The following is a 16422-nucleotide window of genomic DNA, read 5'->3' as shown; positions in this document are numbered from 1 at the left end:
TGCACACAATTACGCAATTCGCCAGCCTTATGTATATGAATTTGCTCGACTGGTTCAATAAATTTCCAGAGCAAGGGTGTGAGGTTTAGCACGGACAACGCATACTAGTCTCACCGATGTGGAATGTGGTAAAGAAAAATAATCTTTTCCTAAACACTATATGATTGCTCTGAACAAAAAAACTCTATGCACACTGCCAAAAGCAAATATAGACAATCAGCCCTGAAAGCCTTCATAAAGGATGATCGTAAGACAAACACATAGCGATATCTAATGCACGCGTGCTGTCTATCAAACGACTGAAAGGTCAGACAGGCACTAGGTCATTGATCAAAGAAAGCGATTAAATGAAGAACAATTGGGATAGGAAAACGAAGATACAGTCGGCCAATCAAATCTCTCCCTATTGCAAGTAGGTTGAAAGCAAGGAGATGCATTATTGGAATAGGAGAAAACAGGATTATATGGAACGAATCAGCGTGTTGGATGAAATGTTTAAAACAACTAATTCTTTTTAAGCTAAGTTATGAGATCAAAATAAAAGTGAATTACAATCTAAAATAATCAAGCCGATATTTGCTAATTGTTTTTTCTCAAAATTAGCCCGCCCACTACGACTTTTCTTACTTCGTGTCACAGCGGGATTTATAAACCTCCTGACGTTGTAGACTCAGGTGTATTATATGACTTATTGTATTTTGGAAGTAAGCGATCATCATATTTATTTAATCTTGAACTACACTTTATTCATCATTCTAGAAAGAGTTAATGGTTCCTAAAAGCCCTGCTTTTTATGTCATACTGAGAATCTAGAGATCTTACAATTTCATATTCTTGTGTTTAAAGTGTTTTCGCATCATATGTTTATTAAACTTGATAGATAACTCATCTTAAAGACTCGTTAAGTCTGGAATGAGCGGGTCTGTAATTTATTGGCAAACCAACCAGGTATAAGGTAACAGGTCTCGAATTTTCGGCGCGAAATTCACCCATCAATTTGGCTGAATAGAGTTTTGGCATTTCGTGATGAAAGCCCTAAATATAATTTCTTGCCTTAACCATCAACCGTAAATCTCAATTCGAACTCTTCACACGGGTTCATAAAACTCGTTTGGTCCTGGTTATTAGGGGGGACACTCAAGTTTAGTCTAGCGTTGCTCAAAGGTCGCCCATAAATTATAGTTACACCGAAATATTTAAGAATAATCCTCTGAAACTATCAGTGAAGCTAATAAGTGTATTTGGTAAATTTTAAAGTTCAGATTAACCCTACCTGAGTAGTCTCATTGGTTGTTTGTCTCAGTCTGTGAGATAGGACAAATACTTTCATCTCAACTACTTAAAAATCTGGTTGTTATGGTATCTGAAATATTCTTTTAAATGGTCATCTGGTGCCGATAATTGTAGAATACTGTAGGTTTACTGTTCGTCGTTCCTATCTCCTCAACCACATACAAGTTAGTGAGCTCAGTCATTTACCATAGCACTGTCCGTCAATGAGGAATAAGTTATTTTGGGTTGTAAAACAGAGTTTTTATAATTGATTGAGGTGGTTGTTCTGGAGTGTTCAAGATAATTCTACTGTACGATGTGACAAGAAAGTAGGGTGTTGGGAAAGAAATAGAACATTGGTTAGACTTATTAGACTGTGATTATAGTCAAGTCAAATGCGTAGTTCGCTTTTGTTACTAAGGCAGTTGAAGATAATTCACTGGCTCTTCAAATAAACAGATCCGGTTTAAGCATGCTAATAACCATGGCTCCCATCAGTCCTAATATAGTTGTGTTGGGTTGTTTATTGATCACCTGAGATACACTTTTTATCCCCATTCTGCTCCGGGTCTACTAAGCACCATTCTATCAAGTTATGAAGGCTGTCTTGTCTTTAGAGTTACTAGTTTTTGTAAATATGCTCAATAAAGCGAGTAAAAGCCCGTTCTGTCGTCCTAGTGTATATTGGTCTGAGCCATGTGGGTAAATGCGGATCGCCTGTCGAGTATCCTCTCTATTTTCGTAACCAATGTTTGGAGACAGTGATATGTCTCATAATTTCCTTCAACGAAACAGGTGAACTCAATTATTGTCTCTCCCTAGGTTTTAAGTTTCTAAATCACCGTGTTGCTATTTGTTTCTTTAATTAGAGAACCCCTGTTACTCCCTATGGAAGAGTAGAGGTCGCCAACCAGTAATCTCCAACCTACTCTATCTCCAGCTCTCTTTTCCAGTTTTTCATGATTCCTATTCATTCGTCTGATATCTCCCTCCAATTCTTGGTGCAATGTATTTGGTTTGCCTCCTCTAAGTTCACCTACAGAATTCCATGTTAAGGCTCACCTCGTATTGTGGTTTGATGATTTCCACGTCCAGCGTCTTTCTAATTTTCTATCCACCTGGAGGCTGGTTTGTTCTCTCCCACAGTAGGCTGTTGTTGATGGTATCTGGCCGACGACGGATATTCAGTATCTTGTGTAAACAATTGTTCATAAGTACTTGTACGTTTTTGGTTATGGTTATGGTAGTTCTTGAAGTTTCAGCTCCGTACAGTAGGGCTGTCTTGAGGTTTGTATTGAAGATTCTGAATTTGATATTGGTCGACAGTCGTTTTGAGTTCGATATGTTCTTCAACTGTAGGAATGCTGTCCTTGATTTGCTTTTGTTCTCCTTTACGTCTTCATCGGATCCTCCACGTTCTTACTGTTTCGATCTTGTTCAGGGTTTCGATAGAGATCCATTTCTTGTAATGATGCTTCTTGCGGCTAAGCACCTTCTGAAACTTTGAAGTTAGTGCTTCTTTGATCCCTTTCCAGTTGTCCTCCATAGTAATTTCATCTCCCAGTGGGTCTTGTAATGCTTGGAACCTGTTGTTGGTTGATTTTGTCAGTATCTGGGAGTTTTTATCGCACTTTTGTAATGTTGTTACTCCATTTGTCCAGTCCTTCTTTATCTTCAGTTTCATCTTGGCCACAACTAGGTGGTGATCTGAAGCTATATCATCTCCCCTCCTGGTTCTCACGTATTTCATTGTCCTCCGGAATTATTTTGTGGATGCAAATATGATGTATTTGCTTCTCTGTGGTGTGGTCCGGCGAGATCCATGTAGCCTTGTGTATGCGTTTGTGTGGAAATATTGTGCCGCCTATAACCATCTATCACGCATTCACTAGGGCTCACACAACTATGTGTTATTTTGAATTACTGAGAAATTGATACTTTTTTAGTCTTCAAAACAGGTTATTTTAAATTTTGAATAAAACAGTTTAATATCATTTACGATGATGCAGGTGCACTCTCGTCGTTATTGCGAAGTGTGTCAAATTAAACCGATGTGATTTCTCGCAGAGCTTAAATTGTGTTTTTGTATTGCTAAAATAGAAAGATGTAAAATAGATGTTACATCGGGTCATGATTTTGTTGACTATATTACTGCTTTTTGGTAATTCTTGGAATAAAAGCATAATGGCTGAGTATTTAGTCACATTTCTGAGGTTATTTGTGATTTTTGACGTCAAACTTAAGGTTTTGTTTGTCTCGCTAAAATAGAGCTAAATAAGGGCTTCACATTACTGACATGTTTACTTCCAAGCAATAAACGTAGCATGAGTAGCTTCTTTCCACGATATACTCCTGGTCATTAATTACAGATATATTAATAAAAGTAATTTACGATTAAACTCTTTGATCAACGTAGGAGTTAAACGTAATAGTCTTCGTAGATGAAAACTCTGTTAAAGATATATACAGCCTTTTTAGTTATGTACTAAGTATTCTGTAAATGTAAGTAGTCTATTCTTAATGTTCTTGTTCCCGCCTTTCAGAGTTCTCACAACTAAAGTTGTTTCTGTTAAAGATAGTCGCTTATTCCTTACTAAACCATCATACGTTTTTGAATGGAAACTTCAGAAAACACTACTATAACACCGTCAAGTATCCCCGGTAAGTGTTTCCTGTTTAATTTCTGCAGTTTAATTGTCGTTCTTTGGTCAGTAATAATCCGCACCTAAGACTCGTGAACTGCAAACACTAATATTCTGACTAAAATCTGGGAGTTGGATGTAATCTCATCCGACTGGTCACAATCACTGATTGTCCCAATATATAAGAAGGGGCCAGAATCATCCTGCGATAACCAAAAGGGATTAGTCTGACTAACATAGCATCTAAAATACTAGCCTCAATAATTATTGGGCGCCTAACTAAGACTCGTGAACTGCAAACACGAGAAAATCAGGCTGGTTTCAGACCTGGTCGTGGCTGCATCGACCACATATTCACTATTCGTGAGGTTTTAGAGCACAGACATGTTTATCGGCGTCCGACAATGATAGTTTTTCTTGATTTGAAAGCAGCATTTGACTCTGTAGACCGAGAGGCTCTGTGGCATTGTCTGTCACTGAAAGGTGTACATCAGAAGCACATAAACCTTGTGAAGGCTCTTCACTCGAACACTACCAGTCGAGTGAGAGCTTATGGCGAACTGTCATCTGATTTTACAACCTTAAGTGGTGTCCGTCAAGGCTGCACTATCTCCAATTTTGTTTAACTTCATTATAGACCTATTGCTGGAAATAACACTCGTCGACTGAATTCTCGGGCACTGATGTCCTACCAGGAGGTCCACTTACGCAGATGACATAGTCCTGTTTGGTGAAGACGCTGGCAGAATGCAGAGTCTTCTGTTAGCACTGAGTAATAATGCCAGGATGTTTGGGATGTGTTTCTCCCCCTCTAAATGTAAATTGTTACTTCAGGATTGGCCTGCGTCAACACCTGAACTAAGGATAGGGAGTGAAGTAGTCGAACGCGTCGACAACTTCACTTATCTTGGAAGTCTGATCAGCCCTAATGGGTTGGTGTCTGACGAAATCTCAGCACGGATTCAAAAAGCTCGTTTGGCTTTTGCCAACTTACGTCACCTATGGCGAAGACGAGATATCCGTCTGTCAATTAAGGGACGAGTATACTGCGCAGCAGTTCGCTCTGTTCTACTTTACGGCTGTGAAACATGGCCATTAAGAGTAGAAGACACTCGTAAGTTACTAGTATTTGACCACAGATGTCTTAGAAACATTGCTCTCATCTGCTGGGATCACCGGGTAAGTAATAGTGAGGTTAGACACAGGGTATTAGAGAATGATGATGAAACAGTTGATGAGGTTGTGAATCTTCGTCAACTGAGATGGTTGGGCCACGTGTTACGTTTGCCTGAACACCGATTACCACGACGCCCAATGCTGATTAGTATAGGGGGTGGTTAAAAGAGAGTTAAGGGTGGCCGAACCAAAACGTGGCATCAGAGTTTGAAGTCACTAACTTCTAGTCTGAGCCATGTTGGTAGTTGTAGACTACTTGGTTGGGGTCCGCGTGACTATCGTAACCAATGGTTGGAGACTCTAGGTGACATGGCTCAGAATCGATCACAATGGCGCAGGGGTATACACTCTTTATCTTCCCTTAAACATTGAGATTAAAATTGCTTCATAACTTTCTTCCTTCCTATACTATATCCTTATATACAACCTTTCTTTTACATATTAACACCACTAAATTAACTACTATGAATTTGTTGTTGATCTTGTTGTGTTAATGAGGTATGGCAACTTGGACCTATGCATATATGTGCTTGGTCCTACGTTGTAGCTGACTGATTGACTTATGCACCTTGCTAGCATCTACTCTGTTCATATAGGCTAATTCCATGATCTCGTATTTGGCAATATTGTAACTCAACCAACAATTTCAAATCATTTTATTTGCTTTGGTCTGTATATTAATGGCTACGTACTAATCAGTAGTAAATGCTCATTACACAAAGCTGTACTTGGTTATTATGTTAGATACAATGAAATATTCTTGTTGGTAGACTGTTATGTCCTTAGCTTATACGGTTGTTGTTAAATACTATTGCCAAGTACACTGACTCTACGATCAAACTAATGACCCATACACCAGTACGAGCAGCCTATAGTTCTGGTTGGTCCTTTTCCCGCCTAGTTCTGCCTCTTATGTCCAGAACGCCAATCTCAGCCTCCACTATACGAATCATATATTTTAAACATACTTGGTTTATATACAAGCAAAATCGGATCACATCACACCGTAAAACAGTAAATAACATTTGTACAAGATCAAGCCAAAATGTGGTTGTGATTATGATGGACTGTTAGTAATGAAGAGGAAATATCTCAAGAACGGTAGATCGTATGATGATCGTCAATAGGTTAACTAAAAGAATATATATATATATGTATATATATAGTTACCTAATAGTCATACAATAAGAATTCGCGTATAATATTAGTCCATAAATAATTCGTAACGGTTACCACTAATTTATTCTCCTCCGGATATCCCATAAGCAACGTCTGGAATTGGGCTGTAGATGTTGTATGGGACATGATCGCAGTAAACATTTATCATTTGTTTAAATTCTGTCTTCTATCCAACCTTTCGAAGCTAACTGGTTGTATGGTTCATAAACACTTGATAACACAGTTTTATCTTCTATAGTTGTTTTATATCACAAAAATACTTCTAAAACTAGGTTTCAAATAGTTTTATTGCTTTTTGATACTTTGGAGTGAGTGAATCCCAGGTTTTGGTTTTTATGACTTCGTCTTTGGGATTACTTGGTCACCCTCTAAATAAATCGGAGTTCTGCAAAAAGGGCTGTATACTTGGACTAGTAGTAGTTCTTAGTTAGTTACTGTTTTGAACCGTCATTTGTAAAAGCTTTGGTTAACGTTTTATGGAGTTTTTTCCTAGCATTTATACTTTCTATCTAAGCAAAAGTAGTCAGTTAAAAAAGTTTGTGTATTTTAATGTTATGTTCGGATATATCTGAGGAGAAATCCAGGTTACTGAAAAACTAACGTTAGCGTTGCGTAATAGCAACGTCAAAGATGGAATGATTATTAGTCAAGCTCAGAAAAAACTCGAGAAGGAATGCAGAGAATAAATTTATAATTGTGAACACAAAGTAAGATAGTACATAACTATGCGTTGAAAATTTAGATCACTAGTTTATTATTATTATTTATTAATCCCGGTGTCTGAGGAAAGTGCTCAGAGATGCGAACGGTAACACTTTTTCCGTCCTTTCAATGTGTTTCTGCACATGCGTGTGTACTGACGAACACAGTTGGAGGTGATGCTGTTGTGGTTACTTAACTTTCGATATCGACTTTCCAGCGACTTACCTCCATGCATTTTAAAGAATTTTCTTCTAGAATATTCACATTTTTGACGCATAAATACTCAACCAAATGAATATCTCGTAGTTCTTTCGTATTCATTGCCACTATTAACTTTTATTGACCAGAACTTTTCTGATTTCACGATGTAGTCTTCACACCGATTTTTTAAATAAAAATAATACTATTATTTCCAGCTTGTAAGTAGCTGAAAAGAATCCGTGAAATAAATTCATACGATCGTTGTTCTTGGCTTATATAGACCTTCAAAGCTACATGTCACTGTTGATTACGATAAACTTTATTTATATTTGTAACAATGCAACTCATTTATGAGTTACAAAGTTTGTGTACGTGACTGTGAATGATGCTGTTTAAATGAGGATTCATGATATTACACAACTTCTGAAACCAACGTAGTTGATGCGATCTTCCAATTTACTGTATACTATTTGAAAATCAAATCTTTAGACCAACACTTCACTTTTTTTATTAAATACGTTCTGGAACGATGAAAATGTTTACTGAGGATCTTCGTGATACCAGTATTTTCGTGATAGAGATATGGAGAAGACCTATGGTTCATGTGAAAAAAACAGGTTTGTTTGAATTATCGGAAAAGTTTCCACAAAAAGGCGGTAATTAGTCATTATTTAATTAGCAATAGAGATGAGTCATTTATGTACTCTTGACAAATAGCTTGAATGATATACAAGCTGTATATCATATATACTAACCTGTGGATAAACATCAGCTACTCACTACACAGGTACAACCTGATTTGTAAAATGATATCACTTCCTCTAACCTGATTTAGGAATATAACATTGAAAAGGCCACAAATCCTGACAGTTCACCATCAGATGTTATCTTGGCTGATAGCTATCAATCATGTTAGTCTATTCAAGTTAGAATCAATTTTCACAGATCCACCTAAATTATAATTATTCCCACATCATGAAATAGTTTAAAAATCATTTGTGGATAGCCACAAAGAGACATAGGTTTCCAGAATGTTTTAGTCAGTAGCTTTCCCTTTTATACTCAATGAAACCAGACCTTTTAGGTCCATTCATATCCATTTTGATCATTTTAACCTTTTGTATCATCTTTATCTAAATCTTTAGACGTTTCTGCTCTGTCTTACCCCATTATTTTTGTCTGAATTCACGTAGCAAATAAAAATTTATATTTTAGATTATTGTCTTACAACTGATCACATTATTTGACCGCGAAAACCACTGTATTCTGTAGTTTGTAATACTAACACAATATGCAAATCACGTTTCCATAATAATTGTGACGTTAACAAAGGGAATTTGTAGGTAGATTTTTGTAGAGATATATACTTACTAGTCAATGCTTTTTATTCATCGATGTTACTTTTTGGAAATTATATGATTACTAGCAGCATTGAGAAATATTTGTTTGTATCATTTAGTGCTGTCGCTTGTTAAGTCAGCTCAGCAACAACATGGTTTACGTCATGGTGATTATCAACGCTATCATCAGTATATTTCCCGAAAACTCAGGAGAATGAGGAAATCACTACATTTTCAGCAAGTAAGTTATATGATATACTTTTTTACGATGTCTCTCTTCTTCTCTAGGGGAATCGATCAAAGGTTGTCCCTAAAAAGTTAACTCCGGATATTGTGACAGATCCACGCTTCATCATTTTAGCAATCTTTGAAATTGAACGATCGTGGGCATATGCTATGCAATTGAAGGCTGAATCAAGCACTGAAATTCGCAAGCGTTTCCAGATGTGTTCTCGACTTCGTAAAGCTGTTGCACGTGCCGAACTTTTGTGTAGTATGGAGGATGATTTGTCCTTATTAGATGCACAAACTAAACTGGAATTGCGGGCATACAAGCAGTGGATTCGTGGAATTTTATTCTTCGAATTACAGGTAGTTATAGTCCAACCTCACTTTTGTTTTATTGAAACCTTTATATTTCCGTAGATTAGATTTGTTTCTCTCTATTGCTTGCTTATACTTTCGTTAAGGGCTAACATACAACTTACCGCTTTAAAATAACCTGATTGAGTTTATCAAAACAATGTGATATGTATTAGTGGAATATATTTCCAACATTCTAATAACATATTAACTTGTGATATTCACGAGGAATAAAAGTTCAGTCTAGAGAAATGGGAATATGAAACAAGGGTAATAAGGACAAAACATTAGCCTAACCACTGTAAATGTTACATTAAAATTGATTTCCCCAGGACTTCATCTTTTCATTAAATTATCTGAACTTATCACTTTTCACACCGGTGACCTTTTTTTAACACAGAACTTCGTGAACATCTTGTGTCTGTGATGATTTTTAACAGGTTTCAGTCAGTCACAATGTAGAACTTCGTACGTACGTACATCAGTTCGAGTTACCATACCACATTAACACAGAGATGCAGTTGTTAATTCAAATCCCATAGTGGTAGAGGTAGTAAAAGTATAAGCAGTAATCCGAAAGATTAGGGTTTGAAGATGTTATTCAAGGGATATAGTCCAGTGAAACAAATTTGGAAAGAGAAAAAAGATAGGGACATGAAGAGTTCAGAAGATTAGGATTTGGTAGAACACAAAGAGTGGATGCACCTTCGCCATTGCAAACGATTTTGAGCCATGTCATTCAAGGTCTCTAATCATCGATTGATATCATCTCGCGGATCCAACCAGGTAGTCTGCACCTACCAACAAGGCTCAGTTCATTTGTCAATGACTTCATGGAATTGTGCCACGTTTTAGTCTGGCTGTTTCAGTCTGTATTCTTCAGTTTACATATACTACTATGGTTAGTGAATTAATTTGGCTTATTCAAAGTACGAATTTTTCCATTGCCAAATTCGAATCTGTTAATCAGTTATGGGGAAATCAATTTCATTAACAACGAAGTCACTCCTGTTAAATCTTAAAATACGTTTGTTCAGTGATGTTTGTGAAGCTTATCTTCTAGTTATTTTATTTTCTCGGTATGAGATTTTCTTGGTGATTGTTGAGTGTTATGAATATCACAAATCGACCTAAGTTAAACAGTCGTTGAAAACCAGGAAGCACTGAACCGTCATCTTGTCCTGGTATGGGACTTCTCAACAGTGCGCACCCACGACTCTACTAGAAACTGTACCCTGAACTTTGATATCTTGGGGTGAGATTTTCAATGCTTACTGCTAAGAAGCCCTTTACTGGCTCAGTATCTGACTCCAATTAAATCGTATGAATGATAGCTGTTAAAATATATATGTCGCCTATCCTCGTATATAATCATCGACTTGAATCGCGTTAGTGCATAACGAAATTAAATAAGTCAAGTATGAGAATGGGTTTTTGGATACATATATTTTGCACACTCATTAATCTGGACAAACAATTTGAGGGATGAAGCGAAGGCAGCGTAGAGAGGCAAATGAAGCGAAATGACACGCAGTGGAGGTCACACAAAAGTAAGTCACCAACATGTGATGAATAGAATAAGAAGTGCACACACATACGCTCATATGAAAACAACCAAGGTTGATAAGCGTATAATTGACAAGGTCAAATATATGAATCAAGAAGGATGAATAGACTGGCTTGTCTGGAAACTAGAATAAGCTATCTGGGCTTAACATAGTGGCTGACACTACAGCCCCATACTAGGACGAAACAACTGTCCAACTCATCTTGTCTTTCAAGAGTTGTCTAATTCAGATTGGTTTGGGATTTTGTTATGACTTTATAAAAAAAATAGGACCATACTGCTAATTCGCTACGATTTTATGTCCAGCTTTTATCATGTGATTTACCCACCAATCGAAATCGACTTTTCCGATCTTAACACTGACAAATCAATGACGTTCGACCAGTATGAGCAGTCTAGCGTCCTTATTGGTCCCTTGTTCACCTAGCCCTTCCAATTGAGTCCAGAACACCAATTACAGCTTCTGTTATGCAAACCATTTATTTCAAACATACTCGGTTTATATATTAGACAGACAGACCGCATTACACTATTAAATAGAAAATAATATTTGTACATGATCAAGCCAAATGTGGCTGTGAACGTGGGATAAAGTAGTCAATAAACTGAGTATAATTTAGGAACAGTAAATCGTATAATAATGATTTATAGGTCAAAATGAAGCTTATAATAAGATGAATATAGATACACACAATTTAATTACTTAATACTTATACAATAAGAATATATATGGAATAATAGTCCATTAATAGGTCCTGGGAGTTACCTGTACTTACGTCTTCACTAGGATATAACAGATTTCAACATTTGATTTTAATTTAACGATAGCTTATTACTCCATACTTATCTAGAATTGGGCTGTGGCCAAGGAACATTTAGAATCAGCTCAAGCGATCTATGATGTTTTACTTCAAATGGTAGATGAAGACAGCCAAGCTGTTTATAAATCCCGAATTGATGATCTTTTACCTCAAATTCGATATTGTGCTCATTCGATTGGGGATGAAACAGCAGCTACAGATTTACAACGCATGCGCAATCAAGCACCTGATGGTTTAACTCTATTATCAGAACTTCAGTTAGATCAACTTCTTGGTCAAGCTCGATCCAAGCAAGCTAGTCAAGTTAGTGAAGTTGATTGGTTGGGGATTTCGATTCCAGTCAAGTCAGAAAAGGCGAAAATTGCTATTTTAACAGTGGAGGTAGGTTGAACAGATGGATTTAGATAAAGAGAACGCAAGTCTATTTTTGTCTGCCTGTAAAGCTGTTTTGTATTTTTCTTTCCAGGAATCTAAGACAGAATTAGAAAAAGCAGAAACTCTTCAGGCTAAATTGTCTATCTATGAATCTATTTTGAAATTGTGTGTTGAAGCAATAACATCTGTCAGAGATGAGTTACGTACTGCGATAGCGTCTGAGCCATCTGTTACGGGAGATAAAAACACAGCTGCTGTAGTGGCTTCTAGCAAATTTGGTCAAACCTTAGGTTCTGAAAAGGTATGTTGTATTATAGTTCTACAATTAGTCATTCAATACTAATTTTATAATGTATTGTTCATTTTGCATAATGGAAATATGTTTTCGTATAATATTCACAAGACGAAATCTATTTGAAGAGTTATTTTTTAGTCCCGATCGATGGCTAATTCTTGTTCTTGATTCTGTCTACTCACTTTAAATAGAGATTTTATTTACCTATCTTTGAAGTTTCATTCAATGAGTTTTTTAGTCCACGAAGCCATTCGTTATTTTCATTTCGACGTTATTTTACCAAAGCAAAAGTCTGAATTTTCTTTATATTTAGAAATATCCGAGTTGAGTCAAATACAAGATTATCATGGATTATTATTATTTTCAAGGAGTTTGATTATTGATAATGTCTCATTGTTGAGTTTTCGTCATGTAGATTCAAAGTAGTTTGAAAACCTGACAAGCCTCTTGTTGAAACTTTTAATATTCAGAATTATTGATTATCTTTTACTCATGGCGTTTGCAATATATTCCTTACATATATGGGGCAATAAACTCAATGAAGCGTTATTTTGTTTAACTGATATTGTAACTGTAGTTGATTTTCTGTACAAATTTTTAATGACATCTTGATAACTTTTATGGAGGTATTTTAATAATGAACATTTTAAAGGTTTACTTTCTTAAAAGTTATATGGGTTTTTGGATTTCAGGTTTCACGACTCCAGCTTTTGTACACTTATTTACAATACTTGAAATTATCTAAGACGATTGATCGAACACTTCTACATATTGAAACTACTATTTCTAGCCTAGCAGAAGGAAGTCACAAACGAAATCAACTTGCTACTAGTGCTTATCCTAAACCACAAGAACTGTCTCGTCTGTATGATACTTTAGTACAAAATTTTCAAGAGATTATCTCTCTACCATGTCTGGTGCAAGATCATATTGGTTTGAAGGATCTATTGTATGCAAAAATGCTGTCTTATCGTAGTTATAGGTGAGTTGGTTTTTAGTTTTTGACTACTGATGTGATATCTAAAAACTTTTCTCGTTGGGTTGCTCTTCAGGTTTCACAAAACATAAAACTCTGTAGCTGGCTCAGTAGTCCAGGCTGTTACAATCTACAGATAACATTTTGAAGATGATTGTCAAGACAAAGAAGAGATTTTAGGAAAAAGTATTGGTATCTGGAGTAGCGAAAAATATACATGTTGTTTATGGAATAAAAAAATACGTGATCTCGCTTAGATCTGTAGTAGTTTTGGCAAAAACTGAAAATGTCCAGATCATGACACATTAGAAATAAATTTATTGACTTTTGAACCCTTAAGGATTTAAAGACATTGAATAAAATGCCTCAATATCGATTACAATTATCCATGCAACTGCTCTATTTTCGGTTCATTTTGTCATTGTCGATATCTGGATAATGTTTTTCACTTTAGTATCATTCACCTTTCGTTGGTTTCGTTTTTCAGTAATTTTGAACTGTTTTTAATTCATTATAAGTAAAGATGGGTAGTGGCTAGCAGTGGAATCCAGGACGCGTGTTTCGTCCTACTCGGGACTCGTCAGCTGGATGTACCTGCATCGCAGAGTTGATGTTCACCCTGGGACTCGAACCCAGTACCGTTCGCTTTAAACGCTATCACGCTATCCAATCAGCTTCTGAGTCCTGATAACCGCTTGCTTGTGCAATGGGGTGAAGTTTTTAATATTCATCACTGTGAAATCCATACTAGGTCCATTTACTCGACAGTACTTATATTTCCATCATACAACGTAATATGTAACCATCCACTGGGTTGTTTTGTGAAGCCTTCCTCGTGTATTTTACTTCCTTCTCATAGTCTATCTTGGATTGCTCACTATGATAGCTGTTATTCAGTCATGTGTGGCGTATTTTCTACCCATCTCAATTAATATAGTCTCATACACCATATTTACTACTTCTTCGTATTCAGTTGGTATTGGCGAGTGTGTGCGTTCTTCTCGTTTGGCGTTTCAACTGCCTTGATAGCTTAAGGTTGATGAAAGTTGGTAGTTTTCATGTTATCCATGTCTACTAATTCTCATTCTCTTTTCTTTTAAAGCGTTTCACTAGGGATTTGTCTAAGAAACTGACAAAAATTGTGTAGTTGTTGACTTAAAAATGAGGGTTACATGTAGGATATAATTTGTCCATTATAATCCCACACTAAATTTCACCAACAGTAGAAAGTATCGTATGCAATGTATGCATTACTAATAATTTTTTTTCAAATATGCCTAATTTCTAATACCTAGTGTATTTATAACCAATGATCACTAACAGTTATTTCCAGTTTTGATTATAATGCATTTTTCGAACAAGTTTATTACTCATATCTTCAGTGATTTTGATGCAAATAACACCATATATGTCTGTGAAGGTTGATATTTTGTTCCTACTTTTTTACCATAGGTGCTATTATTTGGCTCTTGCCTACAACTGTAGTAAAAAATACACTGAATGCTCTGCTCTTCTTACAAGGGCTATTCAACATGCCGAAAAAGCTGTCACTTCTCTTGAACATTCCATTTCAACCTGGACTAAAGCTGAGGAATGTATTGCGCCTGGTCCCAGTCCTGATGCCCTATCAAAATCTCTTCAGTCGCTTATATTACAAGCTGAGTCAGAAGATTTCACTTGCAAAGCAGCCTCGATGCTTGACAAAGTAGAAGAAAATGAACCAGTGTCTACCACTCCCCTTGCTGGTACTACAGGAGTAGATGCTTCACGAAAAGTGGGTATTTTTACTATTTAGCCTTATTTGATTTAAAAATTTGACTCACAGCATGCGTCTATGCTGCATTGTGTTACACTAAAAATCCTGACATCCCGCAAGTTCCTCGTAATCCGTTAAGTTTATTATGTTTCTATTTGCATAATGAGTGTGTTCATGATCGAATCCTTCTCTGGTAACTAGCTTATTTAAAAACAATGTCGAAATATTAACCAGTGCCCTCTGTGTTAATTCTGTTTGTTTACGTATCTACAACATTTATTGTGACGTTACCTTTTATGGCAGAATCTATGACTTTTTCAACCATTCCATACCTTTATCAGTTCTTGGAAAATGTGTGAAGAAGACCTTTCTTATACTTTGGTTTTCAGTTGGTTATAAGATAAGCAATATGTATAATTCACATCGTTGTTTCTTGGATTCTTGACAATCGATTTTGTAATTTCACTTTCTTTTGTGTTTTTCTTCAGGTTCTTATTGACCGCCTGGATATCTATGCGGACGAGAAATCTGTCGAGAAATCATTCAATAACTTTGTTTATCCCTTTGTTCATCTACCTCCCAAGTTTCATCCTGTCCCTGTGAAACCAATTTTCTTTGACCTTGCTTTAAATCATATTAATTTTCCATCTTTGGACGACAAAATAGGTCTAAAGGCTAGTGCACCTTCCAAATCTTCTGGTCTTACAGGTCTTATGCGTGGATGGCTATGGCGAGGTTCAGAGCCAACAGAATCTTAAATATGGTGTTGTGATACTACTTTGTCTATAGGTTTGATCGTTCTTTCCGTTTTCATACAGATATTGGTACTGTATTTTAGTTATTGTGTACTTCAGGTTGAATCATATTTCTCTTCTGGTATATTCTTCTCGTATACTATAACGTGGATTAGTGCTCAAATTTAATATTACTTTGATTGTAATGTTCTCCTTTTTTTTTACGCAACTCGTGTCTGTAGGCGGCTGCTCGTTTCGCTTCAGTACGTGACTCTTAGTGTGGTTTTGTGATTTAGGTGTGTATAAATAAATACTCAACAACTATACATGAAGATATTGCTTTTTTGAAGATTTACTGACAGTAAACAGATAAAAGTGGTGCTACCAATCTTAGTATATATATTTGTGATCTGATCTTCTTACTGGCTATAACATGCTGCCTAGCCGTGCTTGCGTCAACCATCAGTTGTAGCGTTCATTGTGGTGGAACTGCCTTAGTATTATAATCAGTTCTAGACATACGGATCTAGTATTTTGACGGACTAGTCAGAAGAGATCGGTCGTCGTGTTTTTAGCTTTCAAAAGTCAGTTGTGAGCTCAATTCAGATCCAACTTGTTTAGCGATGTTCTTGTAAAATTAGTTTACTAGCCATTATAAATTACTGTGTTAATGAAGTAAAAGTAGGTTGTAAGGATAAAAACGAAATGGTCTTATTAGCATCAGTAACTTGTTTACTACCCATTCATACTGAGGTTGAAATGAAATTAATTTTAACACAAACAAGGGAATTTTGTTGATGTAGT

The 16422-nt window shown here is 36.2% G+C and overlaps 1 protein-coding gene across 1 annotated transcript; it reads left to right on the top strand.

Moving 5' to 3' along the window:
• Nucleotides 1-635: 635 nt before the first annotated feature.
• Smp_157160 (putative signal recognition particle 68 kD protein) lies at nucleotides 636-15822 on the top strand. The gene is made up of 9 exons (XM_018789613.1): nucleotides 636-704; nucleotides 3816-3933; nucleotides 8632-8753; nucleotides 8801-9103; nucleotides 11513-11863; nucleotides 11949-12158; nucleotides 12845-13134; nucleotides 14581-14902; nucleotides 15373-15822. The coding sequence occupies exons 2-9, from the start codon at nucleotides 3888-3890 to the stop codon at nucleotides 15640-15642; spliced, it is 1914 nt and encodes a 637-aa protein (XP_018655038.1). The 5' UTR covers nucleotides 636-704; nucleotides 3816-3887; the 3' UTR covers nucleotides 15643-15822.
• The last annotated feature ends 600 nt before the right edge of the window (nucleotides 15823-16422 follow it).

The sequence above is a fragment of the Schistosoma mansoni genome, chromosome W (genome assembly GCF_000237925.1).
Source record: "Schistosoma mansoni strain Puerto Rico chromosome W, complete genome".
Lineage (NCBI taxonomy): Eukaryota > Metazoa > Platyhelminthes > Trematoda > Strigeidida > Schistosomatidae > Schistosoma > Schistosoma mansoni.
Note: the sequence above shows the minus strand (reverse complement) of the source record. Positions and strands in the feature narration are given on the sequence as shown.